Raw genomic sequence first — 24,936 nt, 5'->3', positions numbered from 1 at the left:
GAAATTTGGAGCCCCAGTACATCATGTTTGCTGGGGTCCCATCCCCTCCCTTTTCACCCCAGTTCAGACATTCCCATTACAAACATTGGGGGGTGGGGCTGAGCTTATGGGGCTGGTACAATCGTCTCTCCTTTCCCTCCTCTTGTCATCACAGACAATATAGCATCTCACAAGAAGACGGAACTCTCAGTAAATTATATTTTAATGACAGATTACATTATATGCTAATATTAGAAACATTTAGGCCCTCGAGTAATTTTACGTAATAGAACTAACCATGTGAGTAAACTTACTTACATCCATAAGAGTTTGCACGATTGGGCCCATAGTGAGTACACATCTGTACATAGCATAAACTGGAAAGCTTAAAAAAATGGTGGAGAAAACGGAGAAGTGTAGACTAGTTTTAAACGAAGAGTGACTGAACATTTGAAATTTGATAATAAAAGACCATATGATCTCTGAAGGTCCAAGTTAGGGCTTTTCCTGTATTCAGTGGCACATCATGAATTAGTGTATTTAATTTCAAGACTGTAGCTCGGCGGGAACATAGACATTAAAAGTCACATTGTTATCAACAACTGCTTAGATAGAGAAATAGGATGTAAAAGAGGAGAGAGATTTTGTACTTAAGTGAAAAGTGAAATGTTTCCTGTTACTGTTAGTCTCTGAAAGTACTATTTATTTATTTTAAATTTTTAAATCAACTTAGTGTTCATGGCAAGTACCCGACTGACAGGCAGCCTCAGACTGAATTACTCCCTTTATGCACATGACAAGCAACAATAGAGCAAGCTTTCCTGCACTATGTCACTAATCTGCTTTAAATCTTGTGGGACCATCTCCGGGATGCGAAAGTAAGTCAGTCTGTTGGCTCCTCTGCAGAGATTCCCAGCTGATGACATTTGTGTTGGTATAGTTTGGTTATATGGAAACATACCAACAAAGAGGAGGACTGTGACCTATACCTATATCTATCTAGATATCCATCCATCTATCTATAGGTCACAGTCCTATTCTTTGTTGGTATGTTTCCATATATCCAAACTATCCCAACACACACAGGCGCACACACACAACTTCCAGCCACTAATGAACTGTGATGGATTTAAAACAGTGATATACAGGTACAAAAGTCTACATACATCCTAATATGGCATTATTTAGAATGATAGCACTTGTAAGCATATTAAAACGGTTCTAAATATAATAAATAATGTAATGCTATGTGAGGTACATAAATTAATAATATTTTTTAAAAAAAAACTTACACTGCTTTGGTATGCATTATGCAGGTGTATCCTGAACACTGACAGTCCCTAGAATCGTCATATGCTATTCCCAGACTAAGCCCGAGCAGCTGTGCAATGATGACTGAAAATGTCTCCAGTGTTATTGTTCTTTGATACTAATATAATAAGAAAGAAAGTACTAAAAGTTCATTCAACTGTGGAAACAAACTGTGATAAAAATCTAAATTTTTTGTTTTCTGCCCTGCCTAAAGTACACAAAGATATCTGTACTAGACATAATATATGAAGGAACGCATACTCCATTGTAAGGCAACTGCTCTGTCCCCTTCCAGGATTAGAAGAAAGTTACAAAGAACATATGTAATCCTGAATTCAAACACTCATTAATGTACTTATTCACTGGAGGTCGAATCCTCTGTGCAGTGCCTAGGCTAAGTAGACAAGATGAGTGCAGAGTAGAAGTGCAGGGGCAAGAATCTTTCCATCTGATCCTATGGAGTGGCTACCGAGCCCCATGGCTCAAATAATCTGTGATGCCTTTTTGGAGCCACTGCCCAGAGCAGAAGACCAGAGGACCCCCCCAGACAAGGATATCCTTTGGCTCCATTCCTATCTCATCATCCCCTGCATGCTGCTCCACAGCATGTGAGACAAGGCTCCTCTTCTAATGGTGTTTAACCTCTGAATGGCTCTGTAAATTCTGTGTTCCCCCTTCACAGCATAGCTGCATTGATTCTGTTGCCAGGGGATTCTTCTTAGTTGTAGAGGTGGGTGCAAGATTTGCCCCTACAAGCAAAGGTCAGAACTGTAAGTAACCGATACAGTATATTAATTATACAGGTAAGTAGATTCTATTATCTCATACCAGAGCAACCCCTCCGGAATAGTTTCTCAGACACAGATTTCCTGCAAAAGATGCCCCTACATAATTTGGTTGGTCCCTGTAACTAAAGCACAAAAAAAGATTCTTGATCATAAATATATTCTTTCTAAAAGCAATGACAGTCTAAAAGATTTCTAGTGCATCTTTAATAATAAAGTAATGTTTTTCTTACACAAATAAATATGCTATGTCATGTGGCCGTAGAATAAGATGGATATTTTTCCACTGTAAAAACCTTCGTAATAATTCATCAGCTTCCCCTGTTGTAGGAATTTTGTTACTATCTGCCCAGAATTCCAATGAAGACAGTACAATTGTCATATTAAGAGGGGTAAACATCTGAAAATGTAACAGAGGAAATACAAGTTAAATTACATGATATGCACTGTAGTATTGTAAGACCTATAAGCAATGGCCATCAGGGACAAATGTAGCAAACTATGGGTTGGACCATCACAGAGTGTATAACCACAGATGTCCCCATAATAAAATGTTGTAATCTATGTTATGGAAAACACAGTACTGAAAGATCCTAAAATCCAACATCTTAGTCCATATCAATCCTTTTCAACCTAGTCAATCAAAGTAAATTCTCAGTGCATCACAACTGTTGGTTCTTTTTATTAGAGAGACAAGGTGAGTGAGGTAACATCTTTTAATGGACCAACTTCTGCTGGTGAGAGAGACAAGCTTTCAAGCTTACAAAGAGCTTTTCTTCAGTTCCGTGTGCGCTCAAAAAGTTTGTCTCTCTCACTAACAGAAGTTGGTCCAATAAAGGATATTACCTCACTCACCTTGTCTCTCTAATATCCTGAGACCAACATGGTTACAATGATGCATACAGTTCTTTTTATGACCAAGTTAACTTAAAATAAAGGACAGTTACCTGTTCCGTAACTGGCGTTCTTCGAGATGTGTTGCTCCTGTGTATTCCACAGTAGGTGTGCGTGCTCACCACGTGCACCAGTGCCGCAAGTTTTTCCCTTAGCAGCATCCATAGTGGGGGAGCACCGCTGTGACCCCTGGAGTGGCGCCAACATATCACGCTATAAAGGGGGCTGCGTGCTCCCCCCACCCTCAGTTCCTTCTTGCCAAACAACTCCAACAGAGGGGAAGGAGGGTGGGATGTGGAATAGACAGGAGCAACACATCTCGAAGAACGCCAGTTACGGAATAGGTAACTGTCCTTTCTTCTTCAAGTGATTGCTCCTGTGTATTCCACAGTCGGTGACTCCAAACTATACCTGACGGAGGTGGGTAGGAGTTCTAAATGATAAAGGTTAAGGGTTACCCAGGTGGAGCACCGCCCTACCAAACCCGGTATCGTCCCTTGCTTGGGAGACGATCACATAGTGCGATGCAAAAGTATGGACAGAGGACCATGTAGCAGCCCTGCAGATGTCCTAAATAGGGACATGAGCCACATAGGCCGCAGACGAGGCCTGGGCTCTCGTCGAATGCACCTTAACAATAGGAGGCGGGGGAACCCCAGCCAGGTCATAACATGTGCGTATGCACGAGGCGATCCAGCGGGAAATCCGCTGGGTGGAAACAGGTTGCCCTCTCATGCGCTCGGCCGTAGCAATGAAAAGCTGAGGGGATGTCTGGAATGGCCTTGATCGATCTAAGTAAAAGGCCAGCGCCCTACACACATCTAGCATGTGTAGGCATCGTTCCTCATTGGAGGAATGGGGCTTAGGACACAGGACAGGCAGAAAGATGTCCTGGTCCATATGAAACTCCGAGACCACCTTCGGTAGGAAGGCCGGGTGCGGGCGAAGCTGGACCTTCCCCTTATGAAAGACAGTGTACGGGGTTCCGAGGTCAGCGCCCTAAGCTCCGAAACCCTGCGGGCTGAGGTGATAGCCACCAAAAACCCCACTTTCTCAAATAAGTGGGACCAGGAACAAGTGGCCAAGGGCTCAAAGGGAGGTCCCGTGAGGCGTGACAGTACCAGGTTCAAGTCCCAAGGGGGAACTGGGGGTCTAGCATAAGTCGAACGCTCTGTCCAAACCCTTTAAATACCTGGAAGTCATGTGGTGGAAGAACACTGACTGTCCTGCCACCGGAGGGTGGAAGCCAAAATGGCCGCCAGGTGCACCTTGATCGAGGAGGGAGCTAGCCCTTGGGTCCTAAGGGACAGGAGGTAGTCCAGGACCAGCTGGAGCGGAGCGGATGTGGGGGAGGAACCTCTCTCCCTCGCCCATGAGGAGAACCGATACCACTTAGCCAGGTAGGCCCTCTGTGTGGACGGCTTCCTGCTTTCAAGCAGGACCCGTCTAACAGCCTCGGTACACCTCCCCTCCTCCGCATCTAGCCACGGAGCAGCCACACCGTCAGGTGGAGCGGGGCCAGGTTGGGATGGAGGAGACGACCTGCCTCTTGGGAGAGGAGGTCCGGGCAGAGCGGCAGCCTGCGAGGGGGGTCCGCCAAGAGTTGCAGTAAGGTCCCGTACCAATGTTGACGGGCCCAATCCGGGGCTATCAGGATAATTCTCGCCCCGTCTGACTTCACCTTCTGTAGGACCCTGCCTATCAGGGGGAAGGGCAGGAAGGCGTACATCAGGTCCCCGACCAATCGAGCAGGAAGGCGTCCGTCATGGCCCCATCGCCTTCTATCACCCTGGAGCAGAACCTGGGACACAGGCGGTTCTGAGCGGTGGCAAATAGGTCCACTTGGGGAGTGCCCCACTGAAGGAAAATCCATTCTGCCACCTCCCTGTGCAGGGACCACTTGTGTTGATATGAGAACACCCTGCTCAGGCGATCTGCGAGCATGTTGCTCTCGCCGGGTAGGTGGAAAGCTCGGAGGAGGATGTTGTGGGCTATACAGAACTCCCACAGGAATTGGGCTTCCTGGCATAAGGCCCTGGAGCGCATGCCCCCTTGCCTGTTGATGTAATACATTGCGGTGGTGTTGTCCGTGAGGACTTTGACCACCTTCCTTTGTAAGTGCTGGCGAAAGGCCAGGCACGCTAAGCGCACAGCCCTGAGTTCCCTGACATTTATGTGCAGGGTCAGTTCCTTGGGTGACTACATACCCTGGGTCCTGATGTCCTCCATGTGGGCTCCCCAGCCCATGTCCGAGGCATCCGACACTAGATCTAGTGAGGGAGAGGGGTCTCGGAAGGGGATACCCCGGAGCATTTTGCTCGGGAGGGACCACCATTGGAGGTCTGCAACCACCGTTGGCAGCACCGTGACAACCTTGTCCAGGCCGTCCCTGGCCTGGGAATAGCGGGAGGCCAACCAGAGTTGGAGGGGCCTCATCCGGAGCCTGGCATGTTGCACCACTGTGATGCATGCTGCCATGTGGCCGAGGATTTGAAGGCATATCCAAGCCGTGGTTACGGGGAAGGCCGTGACCGAGGCGACGAGGCCTTTGAGCGTCTCGAACCTGTCCCTTGGAAGGCAGGCCGTGGCCGCCTGGGAATCCAGCAGTGCTCCTATGAATTCTATGCACTGGACAGGAACTAACGTGGATTTCTCCTCATTTACCACTAGGACCAGAGCAGAGCAGGTGCGTAGCAAGAGGGATATTTGCTGCTGCACCTGGGACCAGGACTTGCCCTTGAGCAGCCAATCGTCCAGGTAGGGAAAGACCTGCAGCCCTCTCCTCCTGAGGTGGGCTGCTACCACTGCCATACATTTGGTGAAGACCCTGGGGCCGTCGAGAGGCCAAAGGGAAGGACCGTAAACTGGTAGTGGTCCTGACCCACCAGGAAACGGAGGAAACGCCTGTGACCCTCGAAAATGTGGATGTGGAAGTAGGCATCCTGAAGGTCCAGCACTGCAAACCAATCCCCCGGGTCTAGAGAGGGAATAATAGCGGCTAGGGACAGCGTACCAAGAACTGGTTGAGCTTCCGCAGATCAAGGATGGGCCGAAGCCCGCCCTTCACCTTCGGGATAAGGAAATACCTGGAATAAAACCCCTTGCCCCGGAATTCCCAAGGCACCCTCTCCACGGCTCCCAGGGAGAGGAGGCGCTGTACCTCCTGACCTAGGAGGAGCGCATGTTCCGGGTCCTCCGCTGACTCCCTGGCCGGAGGGCAATTGGGAGGGGGCGAAACAAACTGTACCTGTACCCCAGGGATATAGTGTTGAGGACCCAGCGGTCCATAGTGATACGGAACCATCGCAAACGGAAGGCAGGTAAACGATTTGCAAACCTGAACTTTATTAACTGGGGGGGGGAGGTGTTAACCTGGCAACAGGCCCAGTGACCCCCCGCAAGCAGTCAAAAACGCCGCTTCCCTGGCATCCTGGCCTTAGAGGGCCCCGGACGAGGGGCCGAACGGGATTGGCATTATGACCGGCGCCTCTAATCCCGCTGCTTCTTAGGCGGGGGCTCATATCTACCCCAAGCCTGTGGAGCGGAAGTGTGAGGCCTGGGCTTGTCCTTGGCCGGTGGGACGTACAGGCCCAGCGTCTGCAGGGTAGTACAGGAGTCTTTCATCCCATGCAGACGCGTGTCTGTTTGATCTGCAAACAGGGCCCGACCATTGAACGGCAGGTCCTGCATGATCGACTGGGACTCAGCCGATAGGCCAGAGAGCGAAAGCCAGGACGCCCTTCTCATGGAAATCGCCGCGGCCATCGAACGAGCAGCCGTGTCCGCTGCATCGGAGGCCGCCTGGAGTGCCGCTTTAGCCGCCGTCGTACCCTCATCAACAACAGCCCGGAACTCCTTCCTGTCCTTCTCGTGGAGGGAGGGCTCAAACTTGGGAAGGGACCCCCACAGGTTAAAATCATATCCTCTCAAGAGTGCCTGGTGGTTGGCAATTCTGAGCTGAAAGCTCGCAGACGAATAAACCTTTCTCCCAAAGGAATCCAGCCTGCGAGCGTCTTTCTCCTTAGGGGTAGGAGCGGGTTGGCCATGTCTCTCTCAGTGGTTCACCGACTCCACCACTAGAGAGTTCGGAGTTGGGTGGGAGTATAAGTACCCATGCCCCATGCCCCTTTGTGGGCACAAAGTACTTCTGTTCGGCCTTTTTGGAGATCGGACAGAGAGATGCCGGGGTTTGCCAGAAGCCAGTAGTAATATTGGCCACCCCCTGATGGAGCGGGAGGGCCACACGCCCCGGCGTCGAGGAGGTCAGGACATTAAACAATGTGTCCGATGACTTCTCCATCTCCTCGGCCTGGAGCTGGAGGTTTGATGCCACCCTCCTGAGTAGCTCCTGGTGGGCCTTGAAATCCTCCTGAAAGACCGGAGGTGGTGGCACCATGGAGTCATCCGGTGCCGAGGAAGTCGGTGCCGCGGTGTCGTCTGCACCCGGCTGTACCGAAAGCTCGACTTCCTGACCCGGGGCCCGAGTCGGTGACAGAGGGTCGGTGTCCACTGCCTCATCGCGGTGCCGAGGCGGCGACATCGGCTGGGCCTGGGACGCTCCCACCACGGAACGGGGTCCCGGCGGTGCCAGTGCCTGGGGCCACGGTGCCCACTGGCACAACTGTCCCTGCCAGGGAACGGCCTGGCCCTGGGACACGCGGTAGCCCGGAAGGGCCAGCTGGTCTTGTGGCACTGAACGGCTCGATGAGGGGCGGCTGCGTGCCGAAGCCGAAGTCCGGGACGAGCAGATGGTGCCGTACGAACGGCTGGAGCGGTCCCATACATGACGTCTCCGGCCCCTGGAGGAGGACAGGTAGGAGTCGGGAGTGCTGTCCCTGTAGTGACTCCGGCGCCCAAGACTACGACGCCTCGGTGCCTGGGACTCCCGTGACGAGCTCCAGGCATAGCGCCTTCAACGGCAGGTGCCGGAGCGGGAACGGCGGTGCCAACAACAACGAGACCCAAAGCTGGAGCACAAGTTCCAACTACCTTCACTAGTGGCAAGAAGGAACTGAGGGTGGGGGGAGCACGCAGCCCTCTCTATAGCACGATATGTCGGCGCCACTCCAGGGGTCGCAGTGGTGCTCCCCCACTATGGATGCTGCTAAGGGAAAAACTTCCGGCATCGGTGCATGTGGCGAGCACGCACACCTACTGTGGAATACACAGGAGCAATCACTCGAAGAAGAACTAAGATTATGTCTACACTGCAAAAAAAAGAACAAAAAAACAGGTGCATTCTTAACTTGGGTTAGTTAACTCAGGCTAAAATATCAGTGCAGACACAGCAATTTGGCTTTCAACTGAGGTTAGCAGTCTGAGTTCAATCCCAGATCATCCTATATACTTTAAACTGCACTGCTAACCCAAGTTAAAAGTCGAGTTTGGAAAATTGCCCATCTGGTGCCAAGATTGAGGCTCATCATACTACCAATACTGTATACACCATCAGACATAACCTAAGGAAGCTTAAGACAGAAATAGAATCACGGATATCATAACAGTAACAAGTGCCCACAATTAAGGTAGTCAGAGCAGTTTTACAATAAAAAAATTCTAAAGGGGGACACATTGCAAGTCCCTTTATTTTCAGATGGCTGAGAGTACCTGGAGTCTCGGATGTCTCTCAGGAGTGAATGATCTAATCCTGGCGGTGAGGAATATAAAATGGTTTTTAATCTAACTGCTGCAGACTGAGTATCCTGAGGGTGAAAACTGATACTAAATAATCACCAGAGAATAATATCATCTGTAAAATATCTGGACTTCATGTGGTAATAATATTTTCTTCTCCTACTGCATCTTCCATCAAAGGTTCTCAAAGCATTATAAGTCTCACATAACCCTTGTGATGTAATACACAGATAGGTACACCTCTACCCCGATATAATGCTGTCCTGGTGAGCCAAAAAATCTTACCGTGTTATAGGTGAAACCGCGTTATATCGAACTTGCTTTGATCCGCCGGAGTGCGCAGCACCCCCCCCCCCCAGAGCACTGCTTTACCACGTTATATCCGAATTCATGTTATATCGGGTCATGTTATATCGGGGTAGAGGTGTATTATATCCAATTTACAGATGAAAAAGACACAGAAATGTGAGGTGACTTAGCAAAGTCACACAGCAGGTCGGTGACAGAACCAGGAATAGAACCCAGGAGTCCTGATCCCAGCCCCCGGCTCTAACGGCTAGGCTATGACTACCAGCAAAATGAATTAAAACATCCACATTTCCCATATGAATATTGAACGAAAAAAGGCAGTAACTTACACTGTTGACAAAGCCAATAAGCTGGACTATTTTCTCCGTTACGACATCCTTGTCTGAACCCATATAGTCATACTGAAAAATAACACAACTTTTTAGATTACAACAACACATCACTGCTGTGCAATGTTTCTTTGAACATAACATTTCCCTTAGGAACTGATGCAGTGTCCAAATGAGTTCTTTCTTTTTGTGCCATTTCCAGATTGTGGTACCTGCCTTAATCTCAGGGAGATTAGAGAGGCTATTAAAATAAAAAACTCAATAATAATAATGGGGGATTTTGACTATCCCCATATTGACTGGGTACATATCACCTCAGGAAGGGATGCTGAGATAAAGTTTCTTGATGCCTTTAATGACTGCTTCTTGGAGCAGCTGGTCCAGGAACCCACCAGAGGAGAGGCAATTCTTGATTTAATCCTAAATGGAGCACAGGATCAGGTCCAAAAGGTGAATATAACTGGACCCCTTGGTAATAGTGACCATAATATAATTACATTTAACATCCCTGTGGTGGGGAAAACTCCACAGCAGCCCAATACTGTAGCATTTAATTTCAGAAAGGGGAACTACACAAAAATAAGGAGGTTAGTTAAACAGAAATTAAAAGGTTCAGCACCAAAAGTAAAATCCCTGCAAGCCACGTGGAGACTTTTTAAAGACACCATAATAGAGGCTCAACTTAAATTTATACCCCACTTTAAAAAACATAGTAAGAGAACCAAAAAACCACTGTGGTTAAACAACAAAGTAAAAGAAGCGTGAGAGGCAAAAAGGCATCCTTTAAAAACTGGAAGATAAATCCTAATGAAGAAAATAGAAAAGAGCATAAACTCAGGCAAATAAAGTGTAAAAATATAATTAGAAAGACCAAAAAATAATTTGAAGAACAGCTAGCCAAAGACTCCAAAAGTAATAGCAAAAAAAATGTTTAATACATCAGAAGCAGGAAGCTTGCTCAGTAATCAGTGGGGCCACTGGACGATCGAGATGCTAAAGGAGCACTCAAAGAAGATAAGGTCATTGCGGAGAAACTAAATGAATTCTTGGCATCGATCTTCACTGTTGAGGATATGATGGAGATTCCCAAACCTGAGCCATTCTTTTTGGGTGACAGATCTGAGGAACTGTCCCAAATTGAGGTGTCATTAGAGGAGGTTTTGGAACGAATTGATAAACTAAACAGTAATAAGTCTCCAGGACCTGATGGTGTTCACCCAAGAGTTCTGAAGAAACTCAAATGTGAAATTGTAGGACTACTAACTGTCATCTGTAACCTATCATTTAAATCAGCTTCTGTACCAAACGACTGGAGAATAGCTAATGTGACGCCAATTTTTAAAAAGGGCTCCAGAGGTGACCCTGGCAACTACAGGCCAGTAAGCCTCACTTCAGTACCGGGCAAATTGGTTGAAACTATCGTAAAGAAGATAATTGTCAGACACGTAGATTAACATAATTTGTTGGGAAATAGTCAACATGGTTTTTGTAAAGGGAAATCATGCCTCACCAATCTACTAGAATTCTTTGAGGGGATCAACGAGCATGCAGACAAAGGAGATCCAGTGGATATAGTGTATTGAGATTTTCAGAAAGCCTTCACCAAAGGCTCTTAAGCAAAATAAGTAGTCATGGGATAAGAGGGAAGGTTCTCTCATGGATTGCAAACTGGTTAAAAGATAGGAAAAAAAGGATAGGAATAAATGGTCAGTTTTCAGAATGGAGAGAGGTAAATAGTGGTGTTCCCCAGGGGTCTGTACTGGGACCAGTCCTATTTAACATATTCATAAATGATCTGGAAAAAGGGGTAAACAGTAAGGTGGCAAAATTTGCAGATGATACAAAACTACTCAAGATAATTAAGCCCCAGGCAGACTGCAAAGAGCTACAAAAGGATCTCACAAAACTGGGTGACTGGGCAACAAAATGGTAGATGACATTTAATGTTGCTAAATGCAAAGTAATGCACATTGGAAAACATAATCCTAACTATACGTATACAATGATGGGGTCTAAATTAGCTGTTACCACTCAAGAAAGAGATCTTGGAGTCATTGTGGATAGTTCTCTGAAATCATCCACTCAATGTGCAGCGGCAGTTAAAAGGGCGAACAGAATGTTGGGAATCCTCAAGAAAGGGATAGATAATAAGACAGAAAATATCATACTGCCTCTATATAAATCCATGGTACGCCCACACCTTGAATACTGCGTGCAGATGTGGTCACCCAATCTCAAAAAAGATACACTGGAATTGGAAAAGGTTCATAAAAGGGCAACAAAAATTATTAGGGGTATAGAATGGCTTCCATATGAGGAGAGATTAATAAAACTGGGACATTTCAGCTTGGAAAAGAGGCGACTAAGGAGGGGATATGATAGAGGTCTATAAAATCATGAGCAGTATAGAGAAAGTAAATAAGGAAGTGTTATTTACTCCTTCTCGTAATACAAGAACAAGGGGCCACCAAATGAAATTAATAGATAGCAGGTTTAAAACAAACACAAGAAAGTATTTTTTCATGCAATGCAAATTTTTTCACGCAATGCACTGTCAACCTCTGGAACTCCTTGCCAGAGGGTGTTGTGAAGGCCAATACTATAACGGGGTTCAAAAGGGAGCTAGATAGATGGGCCAGGATGGGCAGGAATGGCGTCAGATGAGAGGATACTGGGCTTGATGGACCTTTGGTCTGACCCAGTATGGCCATTCTTATGTTCTTATATAAAATATTCTCACCCACTTCTCAGAGAAACTTTATCTGTTTTTCTTCATGTCATATCCTTCCATCTCCTCCTAGATCATTTGGTAGAATGGACAAAGCAGCCATCATAAGAACATGAGAATGGCCATAATGTATCAGACCAATGGTCCAGCTAGCCCAGTATCCTATATTTCAGAAGTGGCCGGTGCCAGATGCTTCAGAGCGAATGAACAGAACAGGGCAATTTATCGAGTGATCCATCCCCTGTCATCCAGTCCCAGCTTCTGGCAATCAGAGGTTTATGGACATCCAGAGCATGGGGTTGTGTCACTGACCATCTGGGCTAATTGATGGACCTATCCTCCAGGAACTTACCTAATTCTTTTTTAACCAAGTTATACTTTTGGCCTTCACAACATCCCTTCACAATGAGTTCCACAGATTGACTGTGCATTGTGTGAAGTACTTCCTTATGTTTGTTTTAAATAGACTGCCTAATAATTTCATTGGGTGACCCTGGGTTCTTGTGTTATGTGAGGAGTAAATAACACTTCTTTATTCACTTTCTCCAGATCATTCATGATTTTATAGATCTCTATTATATCTCCCCTCAGTTGTCTCTTTTTCAAGCTGAAGAGTTGCAGTCTTTTTAATCTCTCGCATATGGAAACTGTTCCATTCCCCTAATCATTTTTGTTGCCCTTCTCTGTACTTTTTCCAATTCTAATATATCTTTTTTGAGACAGGGCGAGCAAAACTGCACACAGTATTCCAGGTGTGGGCGTACCATGGATTTATATAGTGGCGTTAGGATATTTTCTGTCTTATTGTCCCTCTTCTAATGGTTCCTAACATTCTGTTAGCTTTTTTGACTGCTGCTGCACACTGAGCAGACGTTATCAGAAAACTATCCACAAGGACTCCAAGTTCTCTTTCTTGAGTGGTAACAACTAATTTAGATGCTATCATATTGTATGTGTAGTTGGGATTATGTTTTCCAATGTGCATTCCTTTGTATTTATCAACATTGAATTTCTTCTGCCATTTTGTTGCCCATCCTCCCAGTTTTGTGAGATCCATTTGTAACTCTTCACAGTCAGCTTTCGACTTAACTATCTTGAGTAATTTAATATAGTCTGCAAACTTTGCCACCTCACTATTTACCCCTTTTTCCAGATCCTTTATAAATATGCTGAACAGCACTGTTCCCAGCACAGATCCTTGGGCAAGCGTGCTATTTACTCTCTCTACTGTGAAAACTGACCATTTATTCTTACCTATGTTTTCTATCTTTTAACCAGTTAACTGATCCATGAGAGGACCCTCTTATCCCATGACTGCCTACTTTGCTTAAAAGCCTTTGGTGAGAGACCTTGTCAAAGGCTTTCTGAAAGTTCAAGTACACTATAATGACTGGATCACCCATGTCCACATGCTTTTTGACTCCCTCAAAGAATTCTGATAGATTGATGAAGCATGATTTTCCTCTACAAAAGCAGTGTTGTCTCTTCCCCAACATATTGTGTTCATCTATGTGTCTGATAATTCTGTTCTTAACAATAGTTTCAGCCAGTTTACCTCATACTGAAGTTAGGCAATTACAGGCCAGTAAGCCTATCTGTGAGTCATCTGGTACAGAAGCAGATTTAAACAATAGGTTACATACCACATTTAGTAGTTCTGCAATTTCATATATGAGTTCTTTCAGAACTCTTGGGTGAATACCATCTGGCCCTGGTGACTTATTACTGTTTAATTTATCAATTTGTTCCCAAACGTCCTCTATTTATCCCCTAAAAGGAATGGCTCAGATGTGGGAATCTCTCTCACATCCTCTGCAGTGAAGATGGATGTAAAGAATCCATTTAGCTTCTCTGCAACTGCCTTGTCTTCCTTGAGTACTCCTTTAGCACCTCAATCATCCAATGGCCCCACTGATTATTGAGCAGGCTTCCTGCTTCTGATGTACTTGAAAAAAAATGCTGTTAGTTTTTGTGTCTTTTGCTAATTGCTCTTCAAATTCTTTTTTGGCCTGCCGAATTATATTTTTACACTTGACTTGCCAGAGTTTATGTTCTTTTCTAAAGATGTCTTTTTGTCTGTAACTGCCTGTCTTTGTGGATAGACTGAGCCCAGCTCCCCTGGACTACAGCAGGTGAGCCCAATCCAGCTAGTTAAAGAGGGCTGGGCTACACCTCGGCCTATAAAGAGCTGCTATGCTAATAGGCACCTGGAAGGAGGAAGGACTGAAACAGGCTGAGCCCTGGGGAGAAAGAGCCACACTGGAGTGGGAGGGATCAGGACTCAGAGAAACAGCCATGCAGCTGCTGCTCCTCCCAAGAGGACCAGAGCTGACTGAGGCTGGGAGACTACCAGGAGCTGGGGTGCCAGAGACCTCTGGGAAGGGTGGCCCTGAAACCTGGGGCCAAGGATGGAGTTAAGACTATTTTCTGTTTGCTTGATAATCTCAGTTTAAAGAAATAAATCTCCTTGAAAAGACTGGGTATGGCAGCACGTGCTTTAGAGGTGGGGAGAAACAATGGCCCTGGTGACCTGGCATCTCTTACTCTGGTGTTTAGCCATGGTGGCATTTTTTGGTTCTCTTACAGATTTTTTTTTTATTTGGGGTATACACAGTTTGAGCCTCTGTTATGGTGTTTCATCCTCACAGGGAGGAAAACACCAAAGAACCCCACCACAGTAGTATTTAACTTCTAAAAGGGGAACTACCCAATAGTTCTCTAAAGCATGGAGGATGCCATTAAATGTTTGTTGCTGGGGTTAAAAGTACTGTGGCATTGTGGTGGGGCAGATGACATACACACCGGGCCACAAGCCAAGCAAGTGTTAAGGAACTCCTGTGGTCACAATCAGCCCCAACCCGTTGCACCTGCGAGGCTCGTCAGGCCTGGAGACAAGCCCTTGAAAGAGAGGAACTCCATGCGATTGCAGTGGCACTCAGAAGCAAGCAGGCCCTGGCTCCGGCACCCAGACTGGAGGCTCTGTGTCACTAACTGACACATAGTTTGTGAATGCTGCCTGCCTAAACCTGCTGAGAAAGGAGACAGGTTGGGCTGATTTTCTTTGTTGAAATTCCCCCGAGGATTAAGCCCTGATCTGTGTTCCCTCTAAGCTGCACGGTTGGACAGCCGCCCAGGAGTGATTCAAGTGCCGTGCACTTAATTAGCAGAGCCGCGCACATCCAGCAGCATGTGTTCAGGTGCCCCTCCCCCCTGTTGCTTTGCATCCAAGTTGCTCCTTCAGCTGCTCCAGTGACCCTCCTGCTGGCTGTGCAGAGGGCGGGGAGGAGAGGGTGTTGATGTCACGGTGTCCCCGCCCCCCTGACCCCCATCTCCACAGAGCAGGGGAGAGGGGACAGGGCTCAGGACTCGAGCAGGAGAGAGTTGCTGTGGTCGGAGGTCTGAACTAGCTTTCCAGGTGAGTGAGTGGGCCTTAAAGGGACAGCGCAGGGTCTCTAAGACTTCCCCAGCAGCCACTCACACGATTTCTGTCTCTGTTTCTCTCCTGCCCATGTACGCCATCTCCGCAGAGTTTTTGACTGGTCTATGCATTTCATAATTTTTATTTCCCTCTTACACTTAAATTGAGTTCTAAAATGCCTAACCTGTCCTGGCTGGAGTAATTATCCCTGTGGTAACTTTTAAAAAATATATATTATATCTAGGTTTTTTGTTGATGCACCTTGGTGCACATAACAAAATTTATTCCACACATGGATAGAAAAACTTAGAGGAAACATTGGCCCTGACCTTTATTTGCACTGAGGACTGGGAACTGAAACTGCCTGAAAGACTGCTTCCCTGCACAAGGAAGGGGGGCAGATAAATACTTTCCTTTGTTTGGATTGTTTTATATCCCCTGAAAGGGGACGGACTCACTAAAGGCACAGCCAGAAGGCTGTACCCAGACCCCAGAACCAGACCACAGGGCTGGGGCTGCCCAGAGAACAATATAGCAGTTAAGTGAGGTGCCTGCTCTCTCTGCAAGGGGGCAACCTTGGGACATTAACCTTAGACAGTCATAAATATGCATCAGTTTTTGAATCTGCCATAGGATTAATCAAAATGGTTAAGACATCAGTGGGGGTAAGGGAGAAGCCACATCTACATTTTGTAAAGTGTGCATGCTCCTACTATATGCGGTAGAGAAAGAGAGGAAGTTTCTAGAGCTGGAATCAGCTTTTGCAATAAAAATTAAGACAATACTATAGGAAAATATAAATGATTAATTAGTTTAGACTTACCAGAGCCTTGTCCAAAATCACATGCATTTCCAGATATCTGGAGTATCTGAGGAAATTCTGTTTTGCCTTAAGGAAAAAAGTATATTAAGGAATTACTTCTACATTATACCTCTTGTGCTCATTACTAGCAGTGTAAATGAGACACAGAGAGCAGAAGTCACGAAACAAGAATAGTGAATGCCCAAGCTTAATTAGTACAATTCAGAAACAATTAAATCAATCTGTGGAAATAGTCCTGGACTTCTTAGAAGTCACAAATTAAGGAATGTATACGATTCTAAAATCATCAACAGAGTTGGACTTCACTTAATTACTAGAATTTTTAAAAAGGAGAATAATAATGGGAAAATTTAAATTAATAAGTGATCTCACAGCTGAGAATCATTTTGATAATGACATTCACTCTCCACTATTAGTAAAACCTCTGAACCAAAGTTACGGAAGCAACATGTACATGAAAATCTGACATTTTGGAGCCAAATTTGTTCAAAGATTACTTGAACTGGTCTCCTCTGCCCAAGGGAAAATTATGTGAGGTCAAGACCTTAAACACTAAACTTCTGTGCGGAATCCACACATCCCATCTGGCCTAGATCCACAACTCTCTCTCTGGTGGGATAGTTAGGTGTCCTGCCATGCACACTGCACTGTCAAGTCACTGGCACCAGCATCATTTAATTTCTCACCTTAGTTCCCAATTTGACCTAGTAATTTAGATCAGCACATAAAAAGTCTGAAGAGACAAAGCTACGTGGTTCTCTGAGGGCATGGCTGAAAACCCTTCTAACCAGTCGTGTAGGGGCATTATTGTTGAGAAGTGAAAGTGGTAGGTAGAGATCCAAAAATATCAAAGGAGACTGTCTATATATGTACTTATGTACTTAGACTCGCTATTTAAATCTAGAACTACCAATTTTCAGGTGCCCAAAGCTATGTCAGGTGCTGAATGTTAGATTGAGGATCCAGGGAGGATATTTAGGAGTCTAATCCTCAGTCCAATATGTGAGGTCTCAGCTGTGCTGTCTCACCTGTCGTTATTGGGCTTGTGTGCAGAAAGCCCTCCTCATCGAGATGGGAATATCCCCTTTAGTAATATTACATCTATGAGCAAGGTGGACATCATGATCTCCCAAACCAGTTCAGGGTACTGGATCACATCCCCACAAGCATCCAAGAATCATTGCTTCCCAGCTACATTCTTTCCTAATAAAGTAACGGCTTCTACTTGCCATGTAGCAGCCCTATGCTTCAATCCACGGTCCTGGAAGATAATGTGTGTTATCACGATACCCAACCAAAAGAGGTAAAAGATTGTTCTTACCACAACTGAGTTGTCCAGTGTCTGAGTATCAGACATACTGAATAAACCAAAATTACCACAGTGCAGTGGCTCTGCACTATCTTTCAGACAAAACACAAACGGACAAATTCTGCCCTCAGTAACATCCACGCAACCCCACAAACTTTATTGAGGATGTACAAGTGTAACTGAGAAAAGAATTTGGGTAAAAATACTTAGTGTAGTAATTTTAAAGTAGATCAGATACTAACACAGGGGTCAGCAACGTTTATGCACGCGGCTCACCAGGGTAAGCACCCTGGCGGGCCAGGCCAGTTTATTTACCTGCTGACGCGGCAGGTTCGGCCGATCGCGGCCACCACTGGCCGCGGTTCGCCGTCCCGGGCCAATGGGGGCAGCGGAAAGCCGCGACCAGCACATCCCTTGCCCGTGCCGCTTCCCGCTGCCCCCATTGGCCAGGACGGCGAACCGCGGCCAGTGGGGGCCGCGATCGGCCGAACCTGCCGCGTCAGCAGGTAAATAAACTGACCCGGCCCGCCAGGGTGCTTACCTTGGCGAGCCGCGTGCCGAATGTTGCCGACCCCTGTATTAACATATTAAACATTTTCTCAGCAAAGCAAACCAACCAGCACCTACTTTTATTCCTGTATCCAGCTTTCGTGTCATCCCTTCACTCCATATAACAGAATCATTTTCTACAAAAAGCAGACTCTCTATGTTTTCATTCCATATTTGATAAACTAGATGCTGAAATCCAGGTGTAGAGTCCAAAGGTTCAATTCCATAGCTGACATTCTTTAATTGCAGTATCCCTCTGAAAAAGCCAAAATTATGTGAAGCTATAACATAGTTTGAATGAAACCACAGTCAGTCTGAAAGGCAACAGATACTGTAAATGCAAAAAAACCTTCTGAATTATTTAATTTCTGTATTTAAATAAAAGTGATGTCATTACCTAAGTCCAGAACAGGTGCTGAGTGTCACAACTGAATTTGGAAAACCTGCAATATAGCCTTTGTAGAAACAATCACGCTAGAAAAAATAATTTAAGAAAAATTAATGGCTTACTTATCAGTAAGGGGAGTTCACCACCCAAGAGCTGGAAATCATTTTAGTATTGAAATGCTGAGGCAGTGCACATCCATAATTATTTAGGTTATGTTGTCACTCTAACTTTAAAGGATATGCTCCCAATGAAAAGTATATGGGGACAAAGGGCCCACCATCTGTAAACGTGAGTAGATATGAGTGAACTGGAAAATTCCAAATGATCAACTTTTCTGTCTTTGTACCCCTCTCAGGGCCAAATTAAACTTTTGTGGACCCCACCCCGCACTTGGCCCATGCTCTGCTCCAAGGCCCGGCCCTGCTCTGCATCTTCCCTCAAGGCCCCGCCCACCACTCACACACAGAGGGGAGGGAGCAGAAAAGAGGGGGGGCAGAGAGGGGCAAGCAGTGGGTAGAGGAGGGGTGGAGAAGAACAAGCAGTGGGAGGGGCCTCAGGGGGAAGAGGCTGAGTGGGAACAGAGCCTAGGGGCAGAGCACAGGCTGAGTCAGGGGCAGGGCCGCAGTCCAGGCACCAGGGCCCCTTCTGAGTGTGGGCCTGACGCCACGGTGTCACTGTAAACCCAGTACTGTTCCCTCTACTGAACTTCACTCTTCGGGAACTATTATCTATTTATCTTAGGTACTTGTATGGCCTCCATCACCACAGTATCTGAGCATCTCAATGTATTTATCTTCATGACACTCATGTAGGGTGACCAGATGTCCCGATTTTATAGGGACAGTCCCGATATTTGGGGCTTTGTTTTATATAGGCGCCTATTATCCCCCACTCCCATCCCGATTTTTCACACTTGCTATCTGGTCACCTTACACTCATGAGGTAAGGAAGTTCTATTATCCTCATTTTACAGATGGAGAATTGAGGCACAGAGAGACTAAGTAACCTGCCAAAAGCCACACATGAAGCCTGTGCTGAGGAGAGACTTGAAACCGGGTCTGCCAAGTCCTAGACTAGCACCCTAATCATTGAACCATCCTTCCTCTCCAATATTCTAATACTATGAGCAAGTACTTTGAGAAGGTACTGTTAGCCTGTCGATAATATTAAAGAGAAAAGCTTAGGGTGCATTGCTCTTCTGAAACTAGCATCTGCCATTGCCATTAACTGCAGATTAAATCCGACTTTGGGGATCTGGGGAGAACAGTTTATGGATAATAAGCTAATATTATCTATAGTGAAATGCTCAGGATTGTAAGAAACCCATATTTCTTTTACATCTATGTTTTTCTTTTGATTTTACATATAATTGAGATCTTCACAATTATGCTATTGATTTTATGAGTTTCAAAAATGTTCAGCATTGGCACTCCACTCCACTCCAACTAACTTTAATGGGAACAAAATTAGGTCAACACTAACAGCTTTAGAAAATCCCACTCTAAAACTCTGTTGTAGTGCCTTTACCACAGATGCTTTCTTGATAAGGCTGTTAATTTAATACAGTTCTAAATTTGAAAATAATAATTTTTACTCTTAGTAATTCTAATGGATATTTGTACCTTTCATTGAAGAAGCCCATACCAGGATTAGCAATAAATAAGAAAAGTCTAAGGTACTTTCCAACAGGAGAGTCATTTTAATACTTAAAAATATAAGTAAAATCCCCAGAGAGTATTTCTAACAGCGAGTCTATTTTGAAAAAGCTTAAACCTGCAAGACACTGTAAATAAATCTTACCTTAATATGTGGGAAATTAGAATGAACAGACCCCTCTTGGCTGTAAGTATACACCCTGAAATTATTGGGTAAAAAAACTCTATTTAAAAAAAAGAAAAGAAAAAAGTTTGAATTCCAAAATAAGTATTATACATTCCCGAAAAATTAAAGAGCACTCACACTTATTTCAGCATGCTGCAATGATTTTTTTCCACCCTTTAGTTCAATTTCTTGAGTCACAATTTAATATTTTATATTTTCTTTCCGATTGGAAAATTGTTGAGTTAGATGGGGTGACAGTAATGATCAGCCTTCAAGGTACACAGCTACAAACCCTTCTGAGGATTCCAAGTTCTTTTGCTGTTTGCCAGTCAGCTTCTCAATCTTCTCCTTAAGTCTTGAAACTCAAGGATCTGTGAGGGTATTTCCTACTCATCAATTGTCAGTGCATAATAATAAGAATAACAGGCTAAAGCAACAAGATAGAGAAGTATAAGTTTGGACTCTTACAGACAAAAAATAATAACCAAAGACTGGAAAACAAAGGGAAGTTAAAAACAAGTCATCCAATACCTGACAGGATTTATTAGAAACATTTATAATAGCAGATCACACAGTACCCAGCCAAAGGGTGAGGAAGAAAGTCACTTACTGTTGCTTCAGGTGAAGGGTATATGACCTCTCTTCTATTGTAATAACATAGGACACCTGGTTCTAACGCATCCAGAATGACAGAGAAAAAGAGATTTACTAACACAGTATTTTAAATAGCTCAATAATTCTGCATCTACTAAACATGAACATAAATTTAAAGTGCTCAATGAAGAAGTACACTGCAAGTGTTTCTCAAGAGAAATGGACCAATTGAGATTAAAATACACCAGACCAGGGTTGACCCCTCTTGACATCTACCAAAACATATTGTGTTGTGCCCTTCCAAAGCTCTGTGCTGTGCAGAGTGACTCAATCTTTTCTTTCTTAAACTGTATCATATGTTCCTTTTAAAAGCTCCTTGTCTATAAGCAACCACAGCTAAGGAGAAGGAGGAAATGTTAAAAGGAAAAACAATATAACAATTCAAAATATGTAGTTACAATTAATAAACTAGGTGAAATCCTGCTCCAATTACCACAGGGGACAAAATCACATATCAGTATACACTATATAATTTACAAGAATATTTTATGTGGCAATAAAATTTCTATACAAAGTGATATAGTATAGGAAGTTATTTTCATGGGAACCAAATAATTATATTGATAGTGCAAGTGAGCACAAACCCACCAGGGTTCCTAATATCATGATGTACAGCTATCATAAAAGTGACTGTAAAACCATTTAAAAATAATTGAATACAATCATCAATAAAAATGATTAGACTTTAAAAAACAAGTAACATTATGTGCAAATGATTTACATAAGAATTGCCATAATGGTTCAAACCAGTACTAGTCTAGTCTATTATCCTATCTCCAGCAATAGCTTGTACCAGATATATCAAAGGCAGGTACAAGAAGTATAGTGGACCATTATGGAATAACCTGCTCATAAATTAAATTTATTCCTAATTCCCTTTCATTAGTGTTTGGATTATACCCTGAATAAGGAGGGTTTATATCCCTTATAAAAATTATGTTATCCAATAAAACTTTTATTTCCTTTTAGCAATCACACATATGTTGCCTTTCATTTCCATTGAATATTTCATTGTGCTTGCTCTTATTTTATACATATCATCATCATCATGTCCCCTCTTGTTCATCTTCCTTCTCAACTGAACTCTCCTCATACAGAAATTTTTCCATGTGTTGAACTGTTTTGTTGCCCAACTCGAGAACTCTTCTATTTCTGTAACACTTTTCAGAGACAAGATGTCTAGAACTGAATGCAATATTCCAGGTGAGAGTGCATTATCAATTTGTGTAATTGGATAATATTTTCAGTATTATTTCTATCCCATTATTTATATACACTTTATTTGTTTTTTTTTACTGGAGCTGAACTCTGAGCAAATGATTTCAATGAGATATTCACAATGAACCACGGGGATCTTTCTCCTGAGACATTACATTAATTTAAAACACTGCAATACATGCAAATAATTTAAATTAGTCCTTCATTGAGCATTACTTTGCATTTGACAAGACTAAGACTGCCAGTAAATTTCATGCCAATACCTGTAAGATTTTGGAAGCTGAAACTTTTTTTAAAATGTTGTACAAGAGATTTGCAGCTCCCCTTTAAATCTAAAAGTTTAAATGCTCGAGCACTTCGCCATATCCAGGTCAGTATATCAAAATGATTGACTGTACAATATTTCATGATGGTACACAAATTATAAAAGCCACAAGAATTTGTGCACAGAAGGATTTCTAGTTGTACCTTCAGCTAAGCAAAATTATTATATACGAGTCCATATTATTCTTAATTATAAGCACTAATACCTGATTTCCATTTTGATATGATGGCATTGACCATGGAACCATGATTTGCAGAAATGTTCGTTGAGAACCTAGGGAAGAAAAAATCTTCACTAACTATATTTATTAATATTCCCCCTGTCATACATCACCCTTCACTATCTGCCTAAACTGTTCCTTCCTATCCATCCTCCCATCTCAATCACCAGCCATGGCTTCCTCTCCATTTCTGAATGCAATATAAAACTGCCATCTTGGTGTCTGGCATGCTTGACTGACTCTCTCTTCAATCTGCTCTGGGTCCACATCCACCTTATTCCCCATATAAACGCATACTACTCCTCTAATCTTGGCTTCCTCTCTTTCTGCTTCATTCGCCGAAACTGGGGGAAGGTTTTAAGCTTTTATTTTTGCTGCCTGTTTACCTGGCACTTTCTCCCTCTGAGCCAATCCAATCAAGTTTCTTCTTCAAATGTAAGCTTAAAACTTTTCCCTTCACCTAGCTAAATGCCTTGCTCCCTTCCTTGAATTTGTGTCAAATGTGAAATTGCTTTATCAATGCCCTGATTTCTAGCTCTCCCCCTTTTCTGCAGGCTCTTGGCCCATCATGCCCTGTCTCGCTGTTCCCAGTTCTACAGTGTCACCTCCATTAAGGCCTGTTGTGCTACACTGCTTGGAGAGATGCAACACGAAAGATCTTTCCTGGAACACATAATGATGAACACTGGGTGAGAGAACAAAATCTGCCAGGGCCTGGGACTCACAGGATTCAACTCCCTGATTAATTTACCTCAGAGGTCTGGCTCTCCACCAAGCCTCTCCCTTCTTCTCTCACCTGGAGGGTCAGGGATAGGGGAGCTGTAGGAGGTACAGCAGAAGGCTTCTCAGTGCTGAGGGTGGCTCTTGAGGGAGCAGTGACATGGGAACAGAGCTGATGTCTCTGGGGGTGAAGTGGCATGGAGATGTCTGTCTCCAGGGAGCCAGTGACATCAGAAGAGCTCTAGCAGCACCCACCCATACAGAATGACACACCGGGGGCTGGGGGTGTCCTATCCCTGAAGCGGGGGCAGTTGCCAGAACACCATGCAGTGAAATGGGGATCTCTCTCCCCGGAAGGAGGGGGGCAGTGATATAAGGTAGGTCTCTTTTCCCCGGAATGGGGGAGAATTGGCATGGGGGACTCTCTCTCCTGGGTGGGGGGAAGAGTGACATGGGGGACAGTGAGGGAGGTCTCTCCCAGGGAGTCAGTGATGGGGGCAGTGACATGGGGGGTCTCTCCTGGGGGGGATGTGACTGGGGGGGGGGTCTCTCCCAGGGGAGAAGTGACATGAGCCATGTTTCCCGGAGGGGTGAGGGGCACTGACAAGGGGGGGCCTCTCCCTGGCAGGGGCAGTAACATGAGGAGTGTCTCCCTGGCCAGGGGAGGAGGGGGGGAGCAGTGACATGGGAGTCTCTCCTCGGGGTGGGGAAGAGTGACATGGGGGACAGTGAGGGAGGTCTCTCCCAGGGGGATCAGTGATGCGGACAGTGACATTGGGGGGTCTCTCCTGGGGACAGTGACATTGGGGGGTCTCTCCCGGGGGCCAGTGACATGACCCGTCCTCCCCCGGGGGGGGCAGTGACATGGGGGGCTCTCCCGGAGGGGCGGGGGGCAGTGGTGGGGGTCTCACCCAGCGCGGGGAGGAGATGGGCCAGGAGCAGCGCCAGGACGGGTCCCATGGTGCGGGGTAGGCGGCGCCAGTTGGAGCTGGGAACGGTCGGGCGGTGAAACGGCCTCCTGCGGCCTCGAGCCGGCTGGCAGCGCGTGACTGAGACCGAGCCCCGGCCCGGCCCCCCTCCCTCACACACAGGTGGGGCACTGTGGGGGTGGGGACTGTGGGGGGGTTGGGAGCCGTGTGGAGGGGTGTTGGGAGGGGGGCTGTGGGGGGTGCTGGGAGGGGCGGTTGGGGGGGCTGTAGGGGTGCTGGGGGGGTTGGGAGCAGTGTGGAAGGGTGTTGGGAGGGGGAGTGTTGGGAGGGGGGGTTGGGAGCAGTGTGGAGGGGTGTTGGGAGATGAGGCAGTGTGGGGGGTGTTGAAGGCCATGTGGGAGGTGGGGACTCTGAGGTTGGTGGGAGGTGTGGGGGATGTTGGGAGCAGTGTGGAAGGGTGTTGGAAGGTAGGGCAGTGTGGGAGGTGGGGGCGGTGTAGAGGGGTGTTCGGAGGTGGGGGCAGTGTAGAGGGGTGTTGGAGGCAGTATGGGAGGTGGAGACTGGGGGGGGGTTGGGAGGTGTGGTGCAGCGTC

At 45.6% G+C, this 24,936-nt stretch overlaps 1 protein-coding gene across 1 annotated transcript in view; it reads right to left on the bottom strand.

The window, feature by feature from the left end:
• The window catches only part of LOC135981576 (disintegrin and metalloproteinase domain-containing protein 32-like), a 59,200-nt gene extending 34,686 nt beyond the window's left edge, over positions 1-24,514 (bottom strand). Inside the window, exons 1-11 of the mRNA XM_065584718.1 lie at positions 24,326-24,514; positions 22,680-22,747; positions 20,888-20,949; positions 20,257-20,335; positions 18,466-18,542; positions 18,147-18,324; positions 16,211-16,276; positions 9,242-9,313; positions 2,309-2,475; positions 2,119-2,200; positions 1,272-1,408 (exon numbers count right to left, since the gene is read on the bottom strand). Of these exons, the coding sequence (XP_065440790.1) occupies positions 1,272-1,408; positions 2,119-2,200; positions 2,309-2,475; positions 9,242-9,313; positions 16,211-16,276; positions 18,147-18,324; positions 18,466-18,542; positions 20,257-20,335; positions 20,888-20,949; positions 22,680-22,747; positions 24,326-24,374 (1,037 nt within the window). The 5' untranslated portion in view covers positions 24,375-24,514. The remainder of the gene's footprint in view (positions 1-1,271; positions 1,409-2,118; positions 2,201-2,308; positions 2,476-9,241; positions 9,314-16,210; positions 16,277-18,146; positions 18,325-18,465; positions 18,543-20,256; positions 20,336-20,887; positions 20,950-22,679; positions 22,748-24,325) is intronic.
• Between the last annotated feature and the right edge of the window lie 422 nt (positions 24,515-24,936).

This window comes from Chrysemys picta, chromosome 2 (assembly GCF_011386835.1).
Source record: "Chrysemys picta bellii isolate R12L10 chromosome 2, ASM1138683v2, whole genome shotgun sequence".
NCBI classification, from domain to species: Eukaryota; Metazoa; Chordata; order Testudines; family Emydidae; genus Chrysemys; species Chrysemys picta.
This window is presented reverse-complemented; position numbering and strand designations above follow the sequence as displayed.